This window comes from Megalobrama amblycephala, linkage group LG14, assembly GCF_018812025.1.
Source record: "Megalobrama amblycephala isolate DHTTF-2021 linkage group LG14, ASM1881202v1, whole genome shotgun sequence".
NCBI classification, from domain to species: Eukaryota; Metazoa; Chordata; class Actinopteri; order Cypriniformes; family Xenocyprididae; genus Megalobrama; species Megalobrama amblycephala.
Genome location: NC_063057.1, coordinates 550,001 through 573,188, shown reverse-complemented (window position 1 = coordinate 573,188; position 23,188 = coordinate 550,001). Strand labels below are relative to the sequence as shown.

Genomic DNA, 23,188 nt, shown 5'->3' with positions numbered 1-23,188 from the left:
ATTAATTACTCACCCTCATGCCGTTCCACACCCGTAAGACCTTCGTTCATCTTCGGAACACAAATTAAAATATTTTTGATGAAATCCGATGGCTCAGTGAGGCCTGAGCAATGACACTTCCTCTCTCAAGATCCATTAATGTACTAAAAACATATTTAAATCAGTTCATGTGAGTACAGTGGTTCAATATTAATATTATAAAGCCACGAGAATATTTTTGGTGCGGCAAAAAAACAAAATAACGACTTATATAGTGATGGCCGATTTCAAAACACTGCTTCAGGAAGCTTCGGAGCGTTATGAATCTTTTGTGTCGAATCATGACACAAACTGCTGAAATCACGTGACTTTGGCGCTCCGAACCGCTGATTCAGCATAAGGGTGAGTAATAAATGACAGAATTTTTGGGTGAACTAACCCTTTAATCAGTTGAATGAATGATCCAGTGATTCACTCATAAAGATTTGTCAAAATCTACTGGCATATCGATGAGTCTGTGTGTGTGTGTGTATATATATATATATATATATATATATATATATATATATATATATATATAGTATAGGCATATGGAGCTGTACACTTGTGTATGTGTGTGTGTGTGTGTGTGTGTGTGTGTGAGTGAGTGTGTGGATTTTTTCCCTTTCAGTCGACCCATAACATCCTCTCTGCCTATTTCCATAATTATGCTAATGCCACAGATGGTGTGTGTCTCAAACAGTCAATTTCTCTGTTTACTGAAGGATTTGTGTGTGTGTGTGTGTGTGTGTGTTTGCAGTTATTTGAGTGACAAACTTCATCATCTGCATCTTCACACTGTCAATCCCTCAGGGACCTCTTGTAGATCAGTGTGTGTGTGTGTGTGTGTGTGTGTGTGACGCGAGTCCAGACGCAAAATTAGATTTTATGATTGTTTTTTTTTTTTTACAGTGTATGTTTCAGTTGGACGTTTTTCAAATGTTTCTACTTGTTTCAGAACGTTCCCATGATGTTTGAAAAATGATACAATGGAATGTTCCCTTAACGTTCGAAATAAACGTTTTAAAAAAGGACGTTTTTGGAATGTTAGCAAAACGTTCTCGTAACGTTCATGGCGTCATAGTGACATCACATTAAAGTCGTGAAGAATAGATTTCTTAGGTCATGTGATTAATAAATGAATAAAGATGAGGCTGATCGTCATGGAGCGGCGGGTCTCTGTCCGGTGCTGAAACACACATTTCAGTCAAACATCATTTTCTTAGTGTGAAGAACATGTTAATCATCTAAAGAACCTTTTGTGATGGAAAGATGAAACGTTCTTCACCGATAAAGGAGCTTTATTGTCCGACACTTGTTGGCACTTTCGTTCAGTGTTATTCTGGGTCTGACGCGTTCGCTCAGGTATGTGACGCGCTCGCGAGCAGCAGCAGCGTCTGAATGAACGCGCCCCCGCCCGCGCGCAGACTCGCAGTCTCCGTGAGATGCCCGTTAGATTCGGTGCGGCAGTGCAGTATCGCGCTCGCGCTCGGGCTCGCTGATGATATCGACCCCACTCATGCGTGGATTTCCCGCACGCATCCTCGCGCACACACGGATCCGTGGACCGGAGACTCCCGCGCGGACCGGGGACGGTCATGCCGTGATGGTGTCACGCGCACGGACGCGCCAGCCGTGTTTGTGAAGCCGGAGATGATGATGATGGTGATGATGATGATGGTGATGGTGGTGGTGAGGAGCGGAGCTCTCCTCCGGTTACCGGGGCTCGTGATCAGGCTGACCGTGCTGATGTTTGTCGCCGGTTCGAGCGGGATGCCGCACGTGCTCAGATTCGGTGAGAGTTGATCGATTATTTATTGATGACGCGGAGTCCTTGTGATTGATTCATTGACTCACGAGCACATCTGCATGTCTCAGTTTCATGCAGTATTTGACATCAGGCCTCAGAATAACATCTGTCAACTCACTGAGATCGTGTTAAACAGCAATAATCCTAAAGTTTGATGTTGTGAAACACGTCACAGTGATTATTATGAGCTCCACAGAGTGGAATGCTTTGCAAAATAACCATCACTGTTTCATATGCTTGTGATATAATGTCCATTTTGAGATTATTGGCATTGGCAGAACACACTGTCCACTTTATTTAGTGTTAGTCACTTCCACAACCAATATTTTAGTAATAGATTTTTGCTCTTTTTCAGTGTTCATGTGAATAAATTTGATTGCATTGTGTTCATTTAGTGATCATTACTGTGTTTTCCTTCTTGCATTTGAATCTGCACTGTGCTCTGACTGTATTCGTCCAGAAATATTATGATATTATGTTGTATTTGTCGTCACTCAATCTCACATGATGAATGGTTGAAAATGATGTACAGTCTGCCAAAAAATCTGTGATCCTCATTTCAGACTCGTCTTCATCAGTCTTCGGCGTCAGAAAGCTTCATTAGTGTGATTCGGTCAGTGTGTGTGTGTGTGTGAGTGTGTTTGAGGGTCTCGTTCTCAGTGAAGCCACAGGCGGATCTCCTCAGACTCTGAACATTCGGCCTGTGTGTGTGTCTGTTTAAGAGTCAGTCCGCATCCGCTCAACTATGAGCCTCTATGGCAACACAGATGCGCTTCTACCACCGGCGCGGCCGGAGCGCTGCTGCATGAGGCCTCTGTGTGTGTGTGTGTGTGTGTGTGAAGCACATCTTTGTTCATCCATCAGCTTCATATCCAGATCTTCTCGTGTCTCCCGGCAGGATTCACTGACAGACGTCCGCTCGCTTACACAGAGAATCAGGGTGTTTCTGATTCTTCAGCTGGTGAATATATATCCAGTTTTCAGAATGTTTCAAAAACGTTTCTGTGAACATTCCATTGTATCATTCTTCAAACATTATGGGAACGTTACTTTTGAATGTTCTCTGAAACAAGTTGAAACATTTAAAAAAACGTTAGACGAACATTCAGCTACAATGTTTCAGAAAAAGTGTTCCATGATTGATTTATAAATAATGTTCTTGTGCTAACGTTTTGAGAACATTATTAAAGACCAGATAACATTGAATGAACGTTGTATTAACGTTACTGGAAGAACATTTGTTTGACGTTACAAAGTTATGAAAATGTTACTTCTAAATGTTCTCTGGATGTCCAACGTTGTTTCTTGGTTATGTGAACGTTAAGGGAACATTCCATTGTATCATTCTTCAAACATTATGGAAACGTTACTTTTGAATGTTCTCTGAACGTTCTGAAACATTTAAAAAACGTTAGACGAATGTCCAACTAAAACATTTCAGAAAAAATGTTCCATGAGAACATTGTTAAAGATAACAAACGTTCTATTAATGTTACTGGAAGAACATTTGTTCTTTATGCTGAGAAAACCTTGACAGAACATTAAGAGAATGTTCCCTGTTGGCAGCTTCTTGCATCAAACATTTTGATCCTGCACTACAGTAGCTGTTTGGTTCATATGATTGTTCCTCTGATTGAAAAATAAACATCTGTTAAACCATTTCGGGATGAATATGTAAATATCCATCAGTCCTCCTTCTATACAGGTTTTCCTATGTAGGAGAAAACATTAAATATTGTCTGTAGAATAGTGAGATGTAATGTTTATGGTCAGTGTGTGATGTTCATGCATCTCTGCACATGTGTGTTGTGTGTGTAAAATGTGTAATATCTGGGTGTTTAGGAGGTCACTGCTGTTTGTTGTGTGTTGGAGCTGTATTCTTGTGTTTTGTGTGTGTGTTAGTCATTATTAGCTGTTTGTCCAGCTTGAGTCAGAGCTCATCTGGAATTCACCACACACTCTCTCTCTCTCGGTTTATGAATGCATCACAGTGTGTGTCAGTCTAAAGTGACTGTGATGTAGACACACACTGGCCGTCTGTAATCAAACAGAAACAACTCGACACATTTACAGATCCACCTTATCTGCTTGTAAAGAATTCAGTGACATTTTGACTCGTCACTTATGAATACTGAGGGCACGAGCTCATTATTGACTGAAAGAAGATGATGGAGAAAATGAACGAGTACATTGCTTTAAACTGTTGTTTAAAGGTGTTGCCATGACGACATGGTGTTGCAAGGGTGATTCTATGTGTTTGCTAAGGTCTTTTTGTATTTGTACATTTTCTGAAGGAAATGTGAGCTGTTTACATGTACAAGTTCATGGGTGTGATGACAGGGTGTTGCAAGGGCATTGCTCTGTGGTTGCTAAGGTGTTGCCATGATGATAGGGTGTTGCTATGTGGTTGATAAGGTATTTTTGTATTTGTACATTTTTCTGAAGGAAATGTGAGTTCTGTTTACCTGTGCTGGTTAATTGGCATGATGACAATAGGGTGTTGCAAGGGCATTGCTCTATGGTTGCTAAGGTGTTGCCATGACAATAGGGTGTTGCAAGGGTGTTGCTATGTGGTGGCTAGGGTGTTTTGTATTTGTACATTTTCTGAAGGCAATGTGAGTTCTGTTTACCTGTGCTGGTTAATTGGCATGACAACAGGGTGTTGCAAGGGCATTGCTCTGTGGTTGTTAAGGTGTTGCCATGACGATAGGGTGTTGCTATGTGGTTGCTAAGGTGTTTTTGTATTTGTACATTTTCTGAAAGGAAATGTGAGTTCTGTTTACATGTGCAAGTTCATTGGCATGCCGACATGTTGCAAGGACATTGCTCTGTGGTTGCTAAGGTGTTGCCATGATGATAGTGTGTTGCAAGGGTGATTCTATGTGGTTGCTAAGGTGTTTTTGTGTTTGTACATTTTCTGAAGGAAATGTGAATTCTGTTTACCTGTGCAAGTTCATTGGCATGACGATAGGGTGTTGCAAGGGTGTTGCCACGACGATAGGGTGTTGCTATGTGGTTGATAAGGTATTTTTGTATTTGTACATTTTCTGAAGGAAATGTGAGTTCTGTTTACCTGTGCAGGTTCATTGGCATGATGACAGGGTGTTGCAAGGGCTTTGCTCTATGGTTACTAAGGTGTTGCCATGACAATAGGGTGTTGCAAGGGTGTTGCTATGTGGTGGCTAGGGTGTTTTGTATTTGTACATTTTCTAAAGGAAATATGAGTTCTGTTTACCTGTGCAGGTTCATTGGCATGACAACAGGGTGTTGCAAGGGCATTGCTCTGTGGTTGTTAAGGTGTTGCCATGACGATAGGGTGTTGCTATGTGGTTGCTAAGGTGTTTTTGTATTTGTACATTTTCTGAAAGGAAATGTGAGTTCTGTTTACATGTCCAAGTTCATTGGCATGCCGACATGTTGCAAGGACATTGCTCTGTGGTTGCTAAGGTGTTGCCATGATGATAGTGTGTTGCAAGGGTGATTCTATGTGGTTGCTAAGGTGTTTTTGTGTTTGTACATTTTCTGAAGGAAATGTGAATTCTGTTTACCTGTGCAAGTTCATTGGCATGACGATAGGGTGTTGCCACGACGATAGGGTGTTGCTATGAGGTTGCTAAGGTGTTGCCACGACGATAGGGTGTTGCTATGCGGTTGCTAAGCTGTTGCTATGACGACAGGGTGTTGCAAGGGCATTGCTCTGTGATTGCTAAGGTGTTGCCATGATGATAGGGTGTTGCAAGGGTGTTGCCACGACGATAGAGTGTTGCTATGCGGTTGCTAAGGTGTTGCCACGACGATAGAGTGTTGCTATGCGGTTGCTAAGGTGTTGCCACGACGATAGAGTGTTGCTATGCGGTTGCTAAGGTGTTGCAAGTGTGTTGCTATGCGTTGCTAAGGTGTTTTTGTATTTGTACATTTTCTGAAGGAAATATGAATTCTGTTTACCTGTGCAAACATTTGTGCCGTTTATATTTCAGTCACATTTTGCTGTCAAATAAGAAATGCTATCGTATTTATATATTATAACTATTATTTTTTTCGTATGTATGGAATATAACTATTTTTTTCACACCATTAAATTAAATCAAATCATATGGGCTTAATTTTAATTTTTATAATTATTTTATTCTTTAATTTTTAATAATTTTTATTATCATATTATATATGATTCCAAGTAAATAAATGATGTGTTAGGCTCAGGCTGTAAGTGACATGCATTGGTGGTGTGTGTTTTCAGACGTGTGTCACTGCTGTCACTGCATGTTGGTGTTTATTGGCTTCACATGTCAAATCAAGTCAGTTTTGTGTGCACATCACATTTCAACACTCTGCATTTCAAAGCAAATAATGGCGTTACAAACGAAAGGAGATGTTCAGATGTAATGAGGAAAGAACTGGAGGGTCGCTGTTTTTTCAGGACAAAACTTGCAATAAACCTCGTTTAAATGGGATCAAACAGACTCAAACCTCCGTGTCAAACATCAGAAATGGGCTCAACTATTTTCTCCAGCAGCAAATTGCACCTTTCACGGTTTAAAAATATAACCACAGCTTTCAAGAGCAAAGAAGAAATCCATTCGCTATTAGCATGCGTGGCACACATGAGTCAGAGAGAGAGAGAGAGAGAGAGAGAGAGATCTGGTGGAGGGAAGATGGATTGATCGGGTGTTTCAGGGGCCGCGGCTCGCGAAGGTCTCGTCTCGTTCACGCACACACAGACAGGAACACACACATCTGCACACACGCATTAAGTCCAAAAACATATTTGACTTTATGCATGTTTTAGATATGTTTGTGATTAATTTTCATGTATGTAAATGGTGAGACATGTATGTGCATTTCAGTTCATTCACGTCAGAGAGACGCAGTGCTTCTGTTGACTTCATTCGTCTCTGTTGTTGGAAACAGCCTCAGCCTTGAGCGACGCAAGGCCGAGTAAATAATGACAGAACGTTTGCTTTTTTTGTGAAAGATTCCTTTAATAGACCCGTGAGATCAGCAGCTGTGATACAGACAGAGTTTGATGGATCGTGTTCTGAACCCTGGGAGCGCCGAAGGTCAAAGGTCAAGTGAGGCAACTAGATAAAGCTTCCCAGAGAGAGAGCTTGGTTTCTGTTAGATGATTGAGTCAGTGGTTGAATGTGTCGAGACGCTCGAAAGGTCACGAATGAAACAGAACGCTGCGTGTGATGAGGGACCAGCAACTGTTTTCTCTCAACGTTACAATAAAGACGTTCCAACAACGTTTCTCTCAAAATCATGAAAACGCATATCAAATATTAATAATAATATTATTGGAGCGTTCGATAAATGTTATCCTTTGTGGAGTTAGACTAGTTTCAAGCATTCATGTTTTATTAAAAGGCGAGATGCTTTTGAGTACATTCATATTGTGTGAAATTACATTGTCAGTGTTTTTATTTTTATGTTTGCATTTTTACCTTGTGAAGCACTTTGAGCTGCATTTTATGCATGAAAAGTGCCATACAAATAAACGAAGTAAGAATATTTTCATATTTTACCTAGTGTTCTTTTAGTCTTTATTACAGTTTTATTAATATTTTGAATTTTCATGTCTTTTGTTTCATGTTAATCTTATTTTGTCATGTGTACATTGTCATTTTATTAGTTTTTATTTAATTTATTTCTATTTCAGTTTTAGTTTTTATTTATTTCCAGTTAATAATTTTAGTGCTTCAACTTCAATTTCAGTTTATTGCCAAGGCAACATTTCTAATTTTCATTTAGTTTAAGTTTTTCAACCAATATTTACATTTTATTTTATTTCAGCTTTATTACAATTAACAGAAACATTTTTAGTAATTTTAGTTAATTATAGTAATCCTGGTTTTGCCATAAACCATGAGATGAGACAGACAAAAAATTAAAGATACAAAGAGGCTATGTTAATGTTAAAGATTTATTATTTTTATTTTGTTTCATTTTTTTTTTTTTTTAATTTTCAAATTAAATTTTTTTGTTTCATTTTTTTTATTATATGTTTTTAATTTATTTTTTATTCAATTTAATTTTTTTATTAATTAAATGTATTTTTACATTATTTTCTTATTTATTTTTAAATGTATTTTTATTGTAATTTATTTCATTTTTATTTTGTTCTTTTTTATTTAATTAAAAATGATTTCATTATTTATTTTATTTTTAATTTTTAAAAGTAATAAAAGTAGTTTTATTTTTATTTTTTTCAATTTAATTAATTTTTTTCATTTGTATTTTATTTAATTATTTGAATTTATTTGAATTTTATTTTTATTATATTTTTTATTTTGTTTTTATTTCATTTTTTAAAAATAATTATTTTATATTTTAATTTATTTTATTTCAATTTAATTTAATTTATTTCATTTTTATTTTATTATTTGAATTTTTTTTTTTTTTACCTTATTTTATATTAACATTTATTAAATGGAAAAGAGCTGAATTGCTCCTTTAACTCTCTACAGTACAGTGTCGGTTCACTCAGCCGTAATCAGGACTCTTAATATTCCAACCATTGATCAAAACTAACATTTCATCAATAGTAATATTTTTTAATAGCCTTTGATCAGGCAGCGGAGGCAGAAGTCGGCAGCTGAGAATTTAACAAGTTTCTTTTTGTGAAGGAACATCATCCATCAGCCCAGAGGAAACGTCCTTCACGCACACGTGTTTGTAAGCAGAAGATGTCTGTCTCGATGTGTTTGTCAAACAGATGTGATGTTCACACAGTCAGGAGACAATCGATATCTCCAGAGTCTCGGCACTTTCTCTCTCTGCCTTCCTCCTCATCCGCTCTGAAATCCTCACTAAACAGATCCGGACTGAAAAAGAGACACGGCGGCAGGTCAGAGAGGTCACGATGGCAGCCGTACGGTTATCCTTTCAAAACAATGTAGGATTTATGTATTTAACATAAACTAATAAACTGAACGCGATGCACGTCTGCATCATTAACCTTATGAGTGTGTAAACGCCGAGCGCTCTGAGAGACGAGGTGCTTCTCCTCGACAGCAGTGAGATGAAACAGAGCCTCAGATGTTCTCGAGTCTGAGGAGTAAGTGCAGATGAAATGCGACTGTAATATCCTCGGAAAACTGATCTGAGAGCTGCTGCTTTGTGCTGAATGAAAGCGCTCCCCTTCCCCCCGAGCAAAGGCTTGACATTTTACCTTTGGAGGCGGATAACATCTCCAGCTCACGGCACAACTGAGGCCTGTTTTTAGCACCACAAAGACTGAAGTAGGATAACAGATTTATCATAATTACACAGCGATGGAAGACGAGGGAGAGAGAGAGAGAGAGAGAGAGAGAGAGAGAGAGAGAGAGAGAGAATGTGATAAACTCAGGTGGAAAATTCCTGAAACTCTTTCCGTAACAGTAGTTTCTCCTCCTGAGAATGTCTGATAATCATCTTAATGTAGCTTTTATTCATCATGTCTGAATCAGCTGCTGTTTTTGTGAATCAGTGGATGTACACTTTTGGGGAAATTTAGATTTTTTAATGTTATTGAAAGAAAAGAGTCTCTTCTGCTCACCGAGGCTGCTTTTATTTAATCAAAAATACAGTAAAAATTGGGAAATATTTTTACAATGTAAATCAGCTGTTTTCTTTGTGAATATATAGTAAAGTGTAATTTATATCCAGTGATCAAAGCTGAATTTTCAGCATCATTACTCCAGTCTTCAGTGTCACATGATCCTTCAGAAATCATTCTAATATGATGATTTGCTGCTCAAGAAACATTTATGATTATTATCAGTGTTATCAAACCACAAATAAACACGGTCTTCATCCTCTGCACAACATCTGATGATTTAGCAGTTCAAACTTGCTTTTGTTTCTATTGTTGAGTGTTTGTGTGTCTTTATTTACAGTCACTGACACCTGATTTGATATTTTGTGATTTAATTAAGGAAGTGTCCGGATACTTTCTGGCGCTGCAGTGACTCTAAATGTGATCCGTAGTTTGATTAAGATGTTTTATGAACAGCAGAAGCAGGTCACCATCTGTTTCCTGCTGGTGTCGCTTTCAGTCACACAGAGACATAATGAGAGAGATTAACGTGTTTACTAAAACTACATTTCTAACTTTTCTGTTATAACACAGCTCTAATCTGATAAATGCAACTATAAGGCATGAAGATATTAAGATATAAACATGATTTTCTGTAAAGCTGCTTTGATAAATGTGTTTTAATCAACTGATTTTGTTTCTGATTATCGTTTAAGGTGTGTTTCATTTAGCGATGTATCGATATATCTGCCAAAAAAAACTGTATTGGCTGATAAAAACTTTTTTTTTTTACTATTTTATTGTTTAAAAACAGCAGGGCTGATTATATCCTGTCAATCAAAAATGGTGGAAAAACGTGTCAGACTTCAACTAATACTGTTTGTGAAGAAAATCTTGTGTTGAATTTAGGGCTGTCGAAATTAACGCGACAATAACGGATTAACGGTTAAAAATCAAGCAGCAATCTCTATTTGACCCTCTGAATCTCCCGTAGTTCAAGCCAGAGTTTTTCCCTAAATTAAACAGCATTAATTCCAATAATAAGAGCTTTGTGCGTTTTTACTTAAGACAAGAAACAAAGTCTCAGCTTTAAAATTATGTCCATTTTATCACGAAATTCAAACACTAAATGGCGTTTTGGCGCTCTTAAATGTGACGTCACAGTTCGTGTTACCGCCTCAGTTAAAGCAGCAGCGCGGGACTTTTCCTTTTGTTTTAATACAAGATAATATAGCAGGAAAACACATAAAAAGGTATGTTGAAAGATACAGAACAACTTACTGAAATGAATCATGCCTCATACAATCGCACAATCAGTGTTTTAACCGCGGAAAGACGTCAAATGAAACAACAAGGTCACCATCGTCTTATTTACCTCAGGAAAGTTCGTTAGTTAGGCGAACTTATTTACTGTTAATTATATATGTATGTTTGTTTGAATAATTTTGCCATGTATATGAAAACTACCTTATGTGCAGCTGAGTTGTAAACAAACAATTCAAGTGTGATTATTATATCTGAAAATAAATAGCCTAGCAGTTGAATATGGGTTCTGTTGTTAATTATTAACCTCTAATATTATAGTAATGTGCCAAATAAGTATAATTTACTTTATTAGTTGTGAGAGATTTTTTCCTTAAAGGGATAGTTCACCCAAAAATTAAAAAATATCCCATGATTTAGCCTACTCACCCTCAATCCATCCTATAGGTGTATATGACTATCTTCTTTCAGACGAACACAATCGGAGATATATTTAAAAATATCCTTAATCCTCCAGGTTTATAATGGTAATGAATGTCTGCCTAAATTTTTAAGACAAATACGACTCCAGGGTGAACTTCCGTGACATAGTACACAATGACATGATGACGTTCTTTACTATAACGCGTAGTACGTCATGTCATTGTGTAAGTTAGCGCTTTTTGTACGTATGTCGAATGCGTTTGGCTGTTGCACCGGAAGCTCGTTATTTTGCTCTATAAAGTTTTAAATAAGGATGCTTGTCTTACACAAACGCATCAATTCGCTTCAGAAGGCCTTTATTAACCCACTATGGATTCATTTTTTATGGATGGATGCATTTTTTTGTCTTCAAAACAGCCCCCCCCCCATTCACTAGCATTATAAACTTTGGAGGACTGAGTATATTTTTTAAATGCATCTCTGATTGTGTTCGTCTGAAGAAGATAGTCATAAGAGAAATGATTTAGTGCCTCTAAACGGCGTGTGTGTCATTAACAGTTTCACACGGAGCTGCATGTGATCTCACATTCACACATTAACACCTCAAATTCAGCAGGAGAAGATAATGATCCACTCAGACTGACAGAGAGCAGAAACAAGCTTTGTGTTGCACTTATCGCCATCGTTTTGATTATGGATTTGTGTGCGTTCATGCAAATGGAGGCAGGAGAGAGCGATAAAGAGACCGATATTGGCGATATTCTGTAACTCATTGCATAATTCATTTCCACAATAATTCACACCCTCATGGACGATCTCAGTCCATTACATTCAGATGTGGTCAGATGAGATGCATTTTGTTTTATTTATTTATTTTACACTCTTTTAGCAGACGCTTTTATCCAGAGTCAAGTCAGCTTTATTTATCCAGCAGCTAAAAAACAGAAAATAACAGAATCAATGATGCAAACTTCGTTATCAAATATTAGACGAATTCAAATTCTGCTGTAAAGCAGCTCTACAGGAGACAATAGCTTCAATGTTGATTCAGTTCAGTTCAATAACTGCAAAATTCGCCAGTTATGAAATTCGAATCAACTATAGCAGCTCTACAGAAAACTCATAATTTTACATCAAATTATACATTATAATTATGACATCATCTGTTGAAATGTCATTCAGTTCATTCTATAAATAAAATATGATAAATTATTAACTTATTTTAACTTATTAACTTGTTTTAATGACCTAAAACATAATATTTATCTATCTCACATTTTGTGTCACTACATGATTTTCCCCTTAATGGAAAAGGACAATTATTTTATTTTATTTTATTAATGAATATTATTATTAATGAATTAATTAATTACATTTGTATTTTTATTTATTTGTTTATGTTTATATGTTTTCTGTTTATTACTGTAAAATAATTAAATCACATTTTTATATATTTTTATTTTAATTTTAGTTATTTTAGTACATCAAGATGAACTAAATTAAATGGGAAATGTTGCCTGAAATAAAAAAAAAAGTTTTCTATATTTTATTTTATTGTATTTCAGTTTGTTTATTGTAATTCAAGCATGGTTATTATCATTAACTAATACTGAAATAAAAATTAAACCTAAATAGCAATATTTTAAAAAAGCAAAAAACTAATAAAATGACAAAAGCACATAAAGAAATGACTAAAAATTAAACTAAAATTAACATGAAAATAAAAGCTAATTTGAAATATTCAGTGCAGGAGTATCAGTGAGAGTGCAGATGTTTGACTGACGGCGCACTGGGAGTTTCCTCATTAATTGGATGTTTCGTGACCAGATGCTGTTTTCTCTCTCTGACGCTGGTGTGTGTAAGCGAGAAGCATGAAGATGAAGCCTGTCTGTCTCTGTCTGTCTGTCTGCAGGTGGGATCTTCGAGTCGATAGAGAGCGGCCCGTCTGGACCAGAAGAACTGGCCTTTAAATTTGCGCTGAACACCATCAACAGGAACCGAACGCTTCTGCCCAACACAACCCTCACGTACGACATCCAGAGAATCAACGTCTTCGACAGTTTCGAGGCGTCCAGGAAAGGTGGGAGAGCTTTCTTCTCACCTCAAACGTGTTTAAATGCTCATGTACTTTCCTTTTTTCTTTCCCAGGCTGCCCTATTTTTCTGCGCTTTGTCATTTCAAACCCGAAGCTTCAGCACTGGCCTCATTTGTAATTTTAATGACCCTTTTTTCTCAGGCTGCTTTCAGACGCGACGGTTACGGTGGAATGGAAAGTGAAATTGGGCTCAATTTAGAGGAATAGCATGTGAGGTGCTTTTGCTGTCAAAGAACATCCCGTTTAAAACGGAGACTGAGATGAAATGGACAAATAGAAGCGCCTCATTTGAATTTGTGCATTAGTGACCTCGACCGCTGTGGAAACTGTGTTTTTACCAAAAAATCCAATGGAAAGAGAGGGAGAAGCGTCTCTTTTCTGTGTCTGCCGTTGCCGTTCAGACAGTATGTCGGAATAAATTCTGTCATCATTTACTCACCAAACCCAAACACAACATTAGTAGATGCTGATTTATGCTGTCAAACTCTAAAAAGAGCAAAAAAATCACCTCAGAATTATATGATCGCTTTGTGTGAGAAACAGACCCAAATTCAAAGAAAGTTCTGGTTTCAGTACAACTTCACCTGGATAATAAAACACATTAAATGTCAGTAAACAATATAAAATGCATAAAATAAAATACACGCTTTTCAAAATAAAGCTTAAAAATTATGTATTTACTGTAACCACTACACAAGAATTTACATATTTGTAAATAAAAATTTAAATTAAATATAAAAAAAGTTAATAATAATAATCAGTAATCAAGAATCTGAATATTTGTAAATTAAAATAAAAAATGTAAATATTTACAAATAATCATCAAGAATGTAAACATTTGTAAATAAAATGTAAATATTTGTAAACAAAATGTAAATACTTGCAAATGAGAAATCAAGAATGCAAATATATGTAAATAAAAACCAAAATGTAAATAATATTCAAATCATGTAAATATTTGTAAATAAAAATGTAAATAATTGTAAATAAAAACAAAATGTAAAAAATTAGTAAATAATAACAAAGAATGTAAATAATAACCAAGAATGTTTATATTTGTAAATAAAATGTAAATGTATGTAAATAATCAAGAATGTAAATATTTGTAAATTAGAATGTAAATATTTGTAAATGAAAACATAAATATTTATAAATAAATCAAGAATGTAAATATTTGTTTAAAAAGTAAATATTTTTAAAAATTAATCAAGAATGTAAATATTTGTAAAGAATGTAAATATGTGTAAATAATAATCAAGAAAGTAAATATTTGTAAATAAAAATGTAAATATTTGTAAATAATCAAGAATGTAAATATTTGTAAAAAGTAACTATTTGTAAATAATAATCAAGAATGTAAATATTTGTAAATAATAATCAAGTAAATATTTGTAAATAAAAATATAAATATTTGTAAATAATCTAGAATGTAAATATTTGTAAAATTAACTATTTGTAAATAATAATCAATAATGTAAATATTTGTAAATAATAATCAAGAAAGTAAATATTTGTAAATAAAAATATTTGTAAATAATCAAGAATGTAAATATTTGTAAAATTAACTATTTGTAAATAATAAGCAATAATGTAAATATTTGTAAATAATAATCAAGAAGTAAATATTTGTAAATAAAACACAAAATATAAATAATAATAAAATCATGTAAATATTTGTAAATAATAATGAAAAATGTTAATAATTATAAATAAGAATCAAGAATGTAAATATATTTTCTGGCAAGCAGCTTTTGATTGGTCCTGTGTTCTTTTCTGCTGTCCAATCACTAGCCTGCGAGCAGCTCTCCCTGGGCGTGGCAGCGATCTTCGGCCCCTCCCACAGCTCGTCAGCCAATGCGGTGCAGTCGATCTCCAACGCTCTGGGCGTCCCTCACATTCAGACCCGCTGGAAGCATCAGGTGTCGGATAACAGAGACTCGTATTATGTCAGTCTGTATCCGGACTTCTCCTCGCTCAGCCGGGCCATACTGGACCTCGTGCACTTCTTCAGGTGGAGGATGGTCACGGTGGTGTACGACGACAGCACCGGTGAGTACATCGACCAATCACATTCTCCACTGATGAGCCCACTGGGAAACTTGGGAATACTACATCAGTGTGCTGCATACTGCTTTTTAATAATAGTTCGTGAAACGGTACACAGATATGATATTCTGCATTCGTCCAGAAATACATATGCTTATTTTTATTCTAAATTTTTTTACATTTTTATTTCTTCTAAATATTTTTAATCCAGCTTAGTGTAATATATATATATATATAAATTATCCAAATATTTAGTTATATATTTTATTAAGTTATATAACATATATATTTAACACACACCCATATATATATATATATATATATATATATATATATATATATATATATATATATATATATAAACTTTTAAAATACATATTTGTCACTCAGGAAGTCTATTTAAAATTACTATTGAGGACAACAAAAATTACAAATAAAAAAGTTCAAGAATTTATAAATAAAAATTAAAATTGTAAATATTTGTAAATCAAAATGTAAAAAATTGTAAATAAAAATCAAAAGTTTAAACATTTGAAAAAAAAAATAGTTTTGTGTATATTATTTGGATTATTTCTACTTTAAAAAACAAAAAATGTTGTCACTCTGAAAGTGTTTAAAATTATTATTCAGGACAAAAATATTCTAAATATCACAGGACCTAAAATACACATTTTCCCTTATTTTTTTAAATATTTTTAAATTTTTATTTCTTCTAAATATTTTTAATTCAGCTTAGTGTAAATTATATGGATTATTTATACTTTTTAAAAAATATATTTGTCACTCAGGAAGGCTGTTTAAAATTACTATTGAGGACAAAAAAAATTACAAATAAAAAAAGTTCAAGAATTTATAAATAAAATTCAAAAATATCAATATTTGTAAATAAAAATGTAATAATTGGTAAATAAAAATAAAGAGTTTAAACATTTGGTGAAAAAATAAAAAATATAAATAGTTTTGTGTATATTATTTGGATTATTTATACTTTTTAAAAAATTAATTTTGTCACTGCAAATTTTTTTTAATTATTATTGAGGACAAAAATAAAATACATGACCTAAAATACGCATTTTCCCTTATTTAATATGTGTTTATTTTTTTATTTCTTCTAAATATTTTTAATACAGCTTACTGTAAATTATTTGGATTATTTATACTTTTTAAAATATATATTTATCACTCAGGAAGACTGTTTAAAATTACTACTGAGGACAAAAATATTACAAATATTACAGGACCTAAAATACACATTTCCCCGTATGCATATATGTAAATTTTAACCTAAAATCTCCATGTTAAATAAATAAAAAGAAAACAGTTCACACAGAAGTCCATTTGTCAACTACCTAGTAGGTCATCTGGGTGTTTTATGCTTATAGAAAATTAGCATAATGTGCACCAGTGAATAATTCATTAGACTGATTAAACCAAGTATAGAGAACCTTAAAAATAGAGCAGGTGTTGTTCGGTTTATTTGAGAAGAATAACATTCATGATTATAAGTGATCCGCTCATTTGCTTACAGTCATATCAGCGGCGCTACAGATATCACTCACTCGCACCAAACGCCTCATGAATCACACCGCGCCGTTTTAGTCATTAGTCTTTTCTAATTAATAGAAAGAATTTTATTACGTTCTCCAAGTGTTTTGCCTGTAATCACGCAAATTGAATCAGACCGGGAGCTGGAATCATTTGTTTTAATTACGCATTCAGCCGCGGCTCCCGCTGTTGGCAAATCAAACGGGCCCCGGCGTGTGTAAACATGAGCGCCGGCCACCGTGACGCTGGGATTCAGACTCGATTCAGTGTTTATTAGTGACCCCGAGGCGTCCGCATCAAACACGTATTTTTAGAAAACACTGGCAGCCGTCTGCGGTCGCTCCGCGTGAGAGCTCGATGTGTGAAAGGAGATTAGCCTGTTCTTGTGTGCGGAGACGCCGCTCGTGCTCAGAAATACACGCGGCGTGGGCTGAGCAGCATCTCTGTGTTTCTGCAGGCCTGTGGAGGTTTAGACGCTGTGTTCTGTGTGATGTGCTGCTTCACGTCAGGGGTCAGACTCACTCGTGCGGCTCGCGGTCAAAACGTGTTCTTTCAATGGATGTTCTGTATTTTAATTCAATAATGTTTTTTCTTTAATATTTTGTAATTTGAGGGCATTTCATTGTGCTAAAGAATATTCACCTCTAAATTATGCACCATTTATTTCTATATAAAATAATACAAATATTAGAAAAAAAACAAATTTTCCCCCAATTTATGCAGTATTTAATTTGTGTGTGTGTGTGTGTGTTCTGAAGGCTTGATCTGTTATTTTTTACTGCATCTACTGCTAATGTCCTCAATCTCACCTAGAGTAGTAAAGGAGGCAGTTGCCAGGCGACCATTAGTTACCCGTTGTTAAGGTCACATGAAGCCTCTGCGCAGCCCCTCCCTCTGAGTATCCCAGGATGCTCTGCTGCAATGAGACGAGTCCCAGCGGAGCAACATCATGTCCACACATGTGATCAGATCACTTTATACCTGCCCAAGAAACACACACACACACACAGATCGTGACAAATTTTACTTTGCAGTGGAGTGTGTGTGTGTGTGTGTGTGTGTGTGTGTGTGTGTGTGTGTGTGTGTGTGTGTGATTCAGGAACGTTTATGTCTGACAGACTGTGAAGACAATTGCAGCTGATAAAATTTGTTAAAATTTCATTAATATTCATTTAATTATATAAATATTCAATAATTATATAACATATAAAATGCAAAAATGCTTTACTGCAAAAAAGCTTTATTTTATTTATGCAAAATATAATTTCACATTTTTTTCTTTATATTTGAGAGTGAAATGTGAGATGGAGATGTTTTGGTGAGATTCACCCACACAGCATCAATCATCACACACACCTACATCTGACGAGCTGTCTGTCTCTCTTTTACACACACACACACACACATCTGACCTGAACACTCCTACACACACTCGTCTCGTCTCGTCTGAACGAGTAGGTGAGACTCTCTTCCGCCTGTTTCCTCAGTGTCTCGTTCATTCACAGCTCTAGCTGAACCATCTCAAAGATTGTGTCTCATCATGTTATTTTAGTGTGTATGATGCAGGCGGTCACATGTTAATGAGCTCGCGGTGATGTCATAACCAGGCTGATCAGGACACATCAAACTTCTTTTGTTTGATTCAGATCTATTTTCCGTGATTTGATCTCTTAAATATCATGCATTTCTCTTAAATAAACATGTGTTTTGTTAAATAAACATGCATTTCTCTTAAATAAACATGCATTTCTCTTAAATCAACATGCATTTCTCTTAAATAAACATGTGTTTTATTAAATAACATGCGTTTCTCTTAAATAAACGTGTTTTATTAAATAACATGCGTTTCTCTTAAATAAACATGCATGTTTCTTAAATAATGTGAATTTCTCTTAAATAAACATGCATTTCTCTTAAATCAACATGCATTTCCCTTAAATAAACATGCATGTTTCTTAAATAACATGAATTTCTCTTAAATAAACATGCATGTTTTTTAAATAACATGAATTTCTCTTAAATAAACATGCATGTTTCTTAAATAACATGAATTTCTCTTAAATAAACATGCATGTTTCTGAAAACAACATGCATTTCCCTTAAATAAACATGCATTTCCCTTAAATAAACATGCATGTTTGTTAAATAAACATGAATTTCACTGAAATCAACATGCATTTCTCTTAAATAAGATGTGTTTCTCTTAAATAAACATGTGTTTTATTAAATAACATGTGTTTCTCCTAAATAAACGTGTTTTATTAAATAACATGCGTTTCTCTTAAATAAACATGCATGTTTCTTAAATGTGAATTTCTCTTAAATAAACTTGCATTTCTCTTAAATCAACATGCATTTCCCTTAAATAAACATGCATGTTTCTTAAATAACATGAATTTCTCTTAAATATACATGCATGTTTCTTAAATAACATGAATTTCTCTTAAATAAACATGCATGTTTCTTAAATAACATGAATTTCTCTTAAATAAACATGCATTTCTCTTAAATAAACATGCACGTTTCTTAAATAACATGAATTTCTCTTAAATAAACATACATGTTTCTTAAATAACATGAATTTCTCTTAAATAAACATGCATTTCTCTTAAATAAACATGCATGTTTCTTAAATAACATGAATTTCTCTTAAATAAACATGCATTTCTCTTAAATAAACATGCATTTCTCTTAAATAAACATGCACGTTTCTTAAATAACATGAATTTCTCTTAAATAAACATACGTTTCTTAAATAACATGAATTTCTCTTAAATAAACATGCATGTTTCTTAAATAACATGAATTTCTCTTAAATAAACATGCATTTCTCTTAAATAAACATGCACGTTTCTTAAATAACATGAATTTCTCTTAAATAAACATACATGTTTCTTAAATAACATGAATTTCTCTTAAATAAACATGCATTTCTCTTAAATAAACATGCATGTTTCTTAAATAACATGAATTTCTCTTAAATAAACATGCATTTCTCTTAAATAAACATGCATTTCTCTTAAATAAACATGCACGTTTCTTAAATAACATGAATTTCTCTTAAATAAACATACGTTTCTTAAATAACATGAATTTCTCTTAAATAAACATGCATTTCTCTTAAATAAACATGCATGTTTCTTAAATAACATGAATTTCTCTTAAATAAACATGCATTTCTCTTAAATAAACATGCATGTTTCTTAAATAACATGAATTTCTCTTAAATAAACATACATGTTTCTTAAATAACATGAATTTCTCTTAAATAAACATGCATTTCTCTTAAATAAACATGCATGTTTCTTAAATAACATGAATTTCTCTTAAATAAACATGCATTTCTCTTAAATAAACATGCATGTTTCTTAAATAACATGCATTTCTCTTAAATAAACATGCATGTTTCTTAAATAACATGAATTTCTCTTAAATAAACATGCATTTCTCTTAAATAAATAACATGAATTTCTCTTAAATAACATGAATTTCTCTTAAATAAACATGCATTTCTCTTAAATAAACATGCATGTTTCTTAAATAACATGAATTTCTCTTAAATAAACATGCATGTTTCTTAAATAACATGAATTTCTCTTAAATAAACATGCAAGTTTCTTAAATAACATGAATTTCTCTTAAATAAACATACATGTTTCTTAAATAACATGAATTTCTCTTAAATAAACATGCAAGTTTCTTAAATAACATGAATTTCTCTTAAATAAACATACATGTTTCTTAAATAACATGAATTTCTCTTAAATAAACATGCATTTCTCTTAAATAAACATGCATGTTTCTTAAATAAACATGAATTTCACTTAAATAAACATGCATTTCTCTTAAATAAACATGCATGTTTCTTAAATAAACATGAATTTCACTTAAATAAACATGCATTTCTCTTAAATAAACATGCATGTTTCTTAAATAAACATGAATTTCACTTAAATAACATGCATTTCTCTTAAACATGCATGTTTCTTAAATAACATGAATTTCTCTTAAATAAACATGCATGTTTGTTAAATAAACATGAATTTCACTTAAATCAACATGCATTTCCCTTAAATAACCATGCGTTTTGTTAAATAACATGCCTTTCTCTTTAATAAACTTTCTGCACTAATCCACAGCACGTCTGCTAGCCAGCGGTGAAGTAAAGTGTAAATCTCTAGATTGTTCTGTGGTGCAGAGGCGCTTTTTTGTGTGCATTGTGTGTTTGTGGGACATGCTGTCAGATATCGATCTGTAGTAGTGCTCTGTCAGCGTTCTGCTGTCGTGTCCCCGCAGGTCTCATCCGCCTGCAGGAGCTTATTAAAGCTCCATCCAGATACAACATCCGCCTGAAGATCCGACAGCTCGCCGCAGACACCAAGGACGCCAAACCGCTGCTCAAAGAGATGAAGAAAGCCAAGGAGTTCCACGTTATCTTCGACTGCAGTCACGAGATGGCCGCATGGATACTCAAACAGGTGACTGTCCGTCTCACGCTTCATCCCGCCTGCAGACGACTGCGGATACGTTTCTGATAAGTTCTGCTCGGAAAATTGAAAATTCCACCAATTTTTTGTTATGACAGCATCATTTACATGACAGTTAAGCTCATTTCCCTCTCTGTAATCAGATGTTTTACTTCTTGAATTTGTTTGTAATTCTCATTATTCTCAGTGCTTTTCCTCGTTAGATTCTCGTTACAGTAATACAGCCAGAAACTTGATGTAAGGGGATTCTTTCAGCCTGGATCATTCTTCTCATTTTTAGAGCCGTTTAATTCACGTCTCCAGTATGAACGATGATTGTTCGTCTCCTCCAATCATATTTCACATGTTAAATCTCAGTGTTAGAAATTCTATTAGTGTGACATTATTACAAAAGCCTCAAACCAAAATGGGAATGTAATTAAACGAGGCGTTTTGGCCGCAGGGCTTTAAGATCTCTGATTAAAGATGCAGCGCTGATGAAGCGTCTCTCACTTATTAAAAACGCTGCGCACTGATGGAGGTCTTTCTGAGGAGCCTATCATCTGCTCAGCCTTTTGTGTTCTCTGATCTGATTCCAGTTATAAACCTTCCCAGTGAACAGGGAACGTTCTGGCAAGGTTCTCTCAACGTTATGAACAAACGTTCTTCCAGTAACGTCAATAAAACGTTCATTCAAAGTTATCTGGCCTTTAATAATGTTCTCAGAACGTTCTGGCAAGGTTATCTCAACGTTATGAACAAACATTCGTCTAGTAACATTAATAGAACGTTCGTTCAAAGTTATATGGTCTTTAATAATGTTCTCAGAACGTTAGAACAAAAACATTATATTTACATCATGCTTGTACATGGAACGCTCGTCTAACGTTTTTTAAATATTTCTACTTGTTTCAGAACATTCAAAAGTAACGTTCCCATAATGTTTGAGGAATGATAAAATGCAATGTTAACATTTGTATAACCAAGAAATGTTTTAAAAACATATTTAAAAATGGTTGTTTTGAACATTCAGAGAAAATTCAGAAATAACATTTCCATAACTTAATAAAAACGTTAGCAAAATATTCTTTGAACATATTTTGTTAGCTGGGTTTATATGTGGGTGAATCTCTACAGTAACATGAGAAAATAAATAGTAAAGCATTTAGAGATCATAGTAGTTTTTGTTGTGCTGAATTTAATTTATGGTAATTTAAATAATCATTATATTGCAGTTATGAGAATACAAAGATAATCTTTATTGGGAAAAATGAGAGTTATAAAAAATCTCAAAGTTTGTGGTGCTTGATTCTCAGGAAAATAATGTCATAAAAATCTGTAAAATGTTATTTTTTGTTTTCTTTTCTTTTGCATTTGGTGAAATATGAACCATTCATGTTTGTATTATTTTAATTTTTTATTTTTCCGCAGGCTCTTTCAATGGGAATGGTGACTGAATACTATCATTACATCTTTACAACTCTGGTGAGACACACACACACACACACACACACACACACACACACACACATTGCATTGTTCACAGAAGAGAATATTGAATCTTTTATTTCAGAATCTGACTTAAAGCTCCATTTTCAGGTGACCTGGTGTCATTTTGATTCATGTTAAAATCGTAGATGTAATTCTTGTTTTTGTGAGTCACGGCCGCATCGATAAGAATCTGATGGAGTCTAAAAGCACTCAAGTCTTTGCTGGAGAGTTTTGAAAGAGGAACTTTGAACCCATCTCAGATTCGGCTGCCGTCAGAAGCCCTCTGGAGGTTTGATCCGTCCAGACAAAAAGAGTCTCAGATCCGCCTGATTCGTCCTGTGTGACTCATGAAGCTTTGATTCACTGACCGTCTGTCTGAACTCTGAACACACGCTCTTACTCTGTGCTCCTGTGAGGTTTATGTGGATATAATATCATGTTATTGTATCTCAGCTTTAACAGAAATGTTTTAATAGTTTTAGTTAAACAGATGTTGATTATAAGTTTGTGTCCGCAGG

At 34.2% G+C, this 23,188-nt stretch overlaps 1 protein-coding gene across 1 annotated transcript in view; it reads left to right on the top strand.

Annotated features, from left to right (window-relative positions):
- Positions 1-1,219: 1,219 nt before the first annotated feature.
- The window catches only part of LOC125244882 (glutamate receptor ionotropic, kainate 2), a 55,685-nt gene continuing 33,716 nt past the window's right edge, over positions 1,220-23,188 (top strand). Inside the window, exons 1-6 of the mRNA XM_048155247.1 lie at positions 1,220-1,813; positions 12,940-13,107; positions 14,914-15,171; positions 21,010-21,191; positions 22,611-22,664; position 23,188. The exon at position 23,188 is cut by the window's right edge and continues 173 nt beyond it. Coding sequence (XP_048011204.1) covers positions 1,420-1,813; positions 12,940-13,107; positions 14,914-15,171; positions 21,010-21,191; positions 22,611-22,664; position 23,188 — 1,057 coding nt within the window. The 5' untranslated portion in view covers positions 1,220-1,419. The remainder of the gene's footprint in view (positions 1,814-12,939; positions 13,108-14,913; positions 15,172-21,009; positions 21,192-22,610; positions 22,665-23,187) is intronic.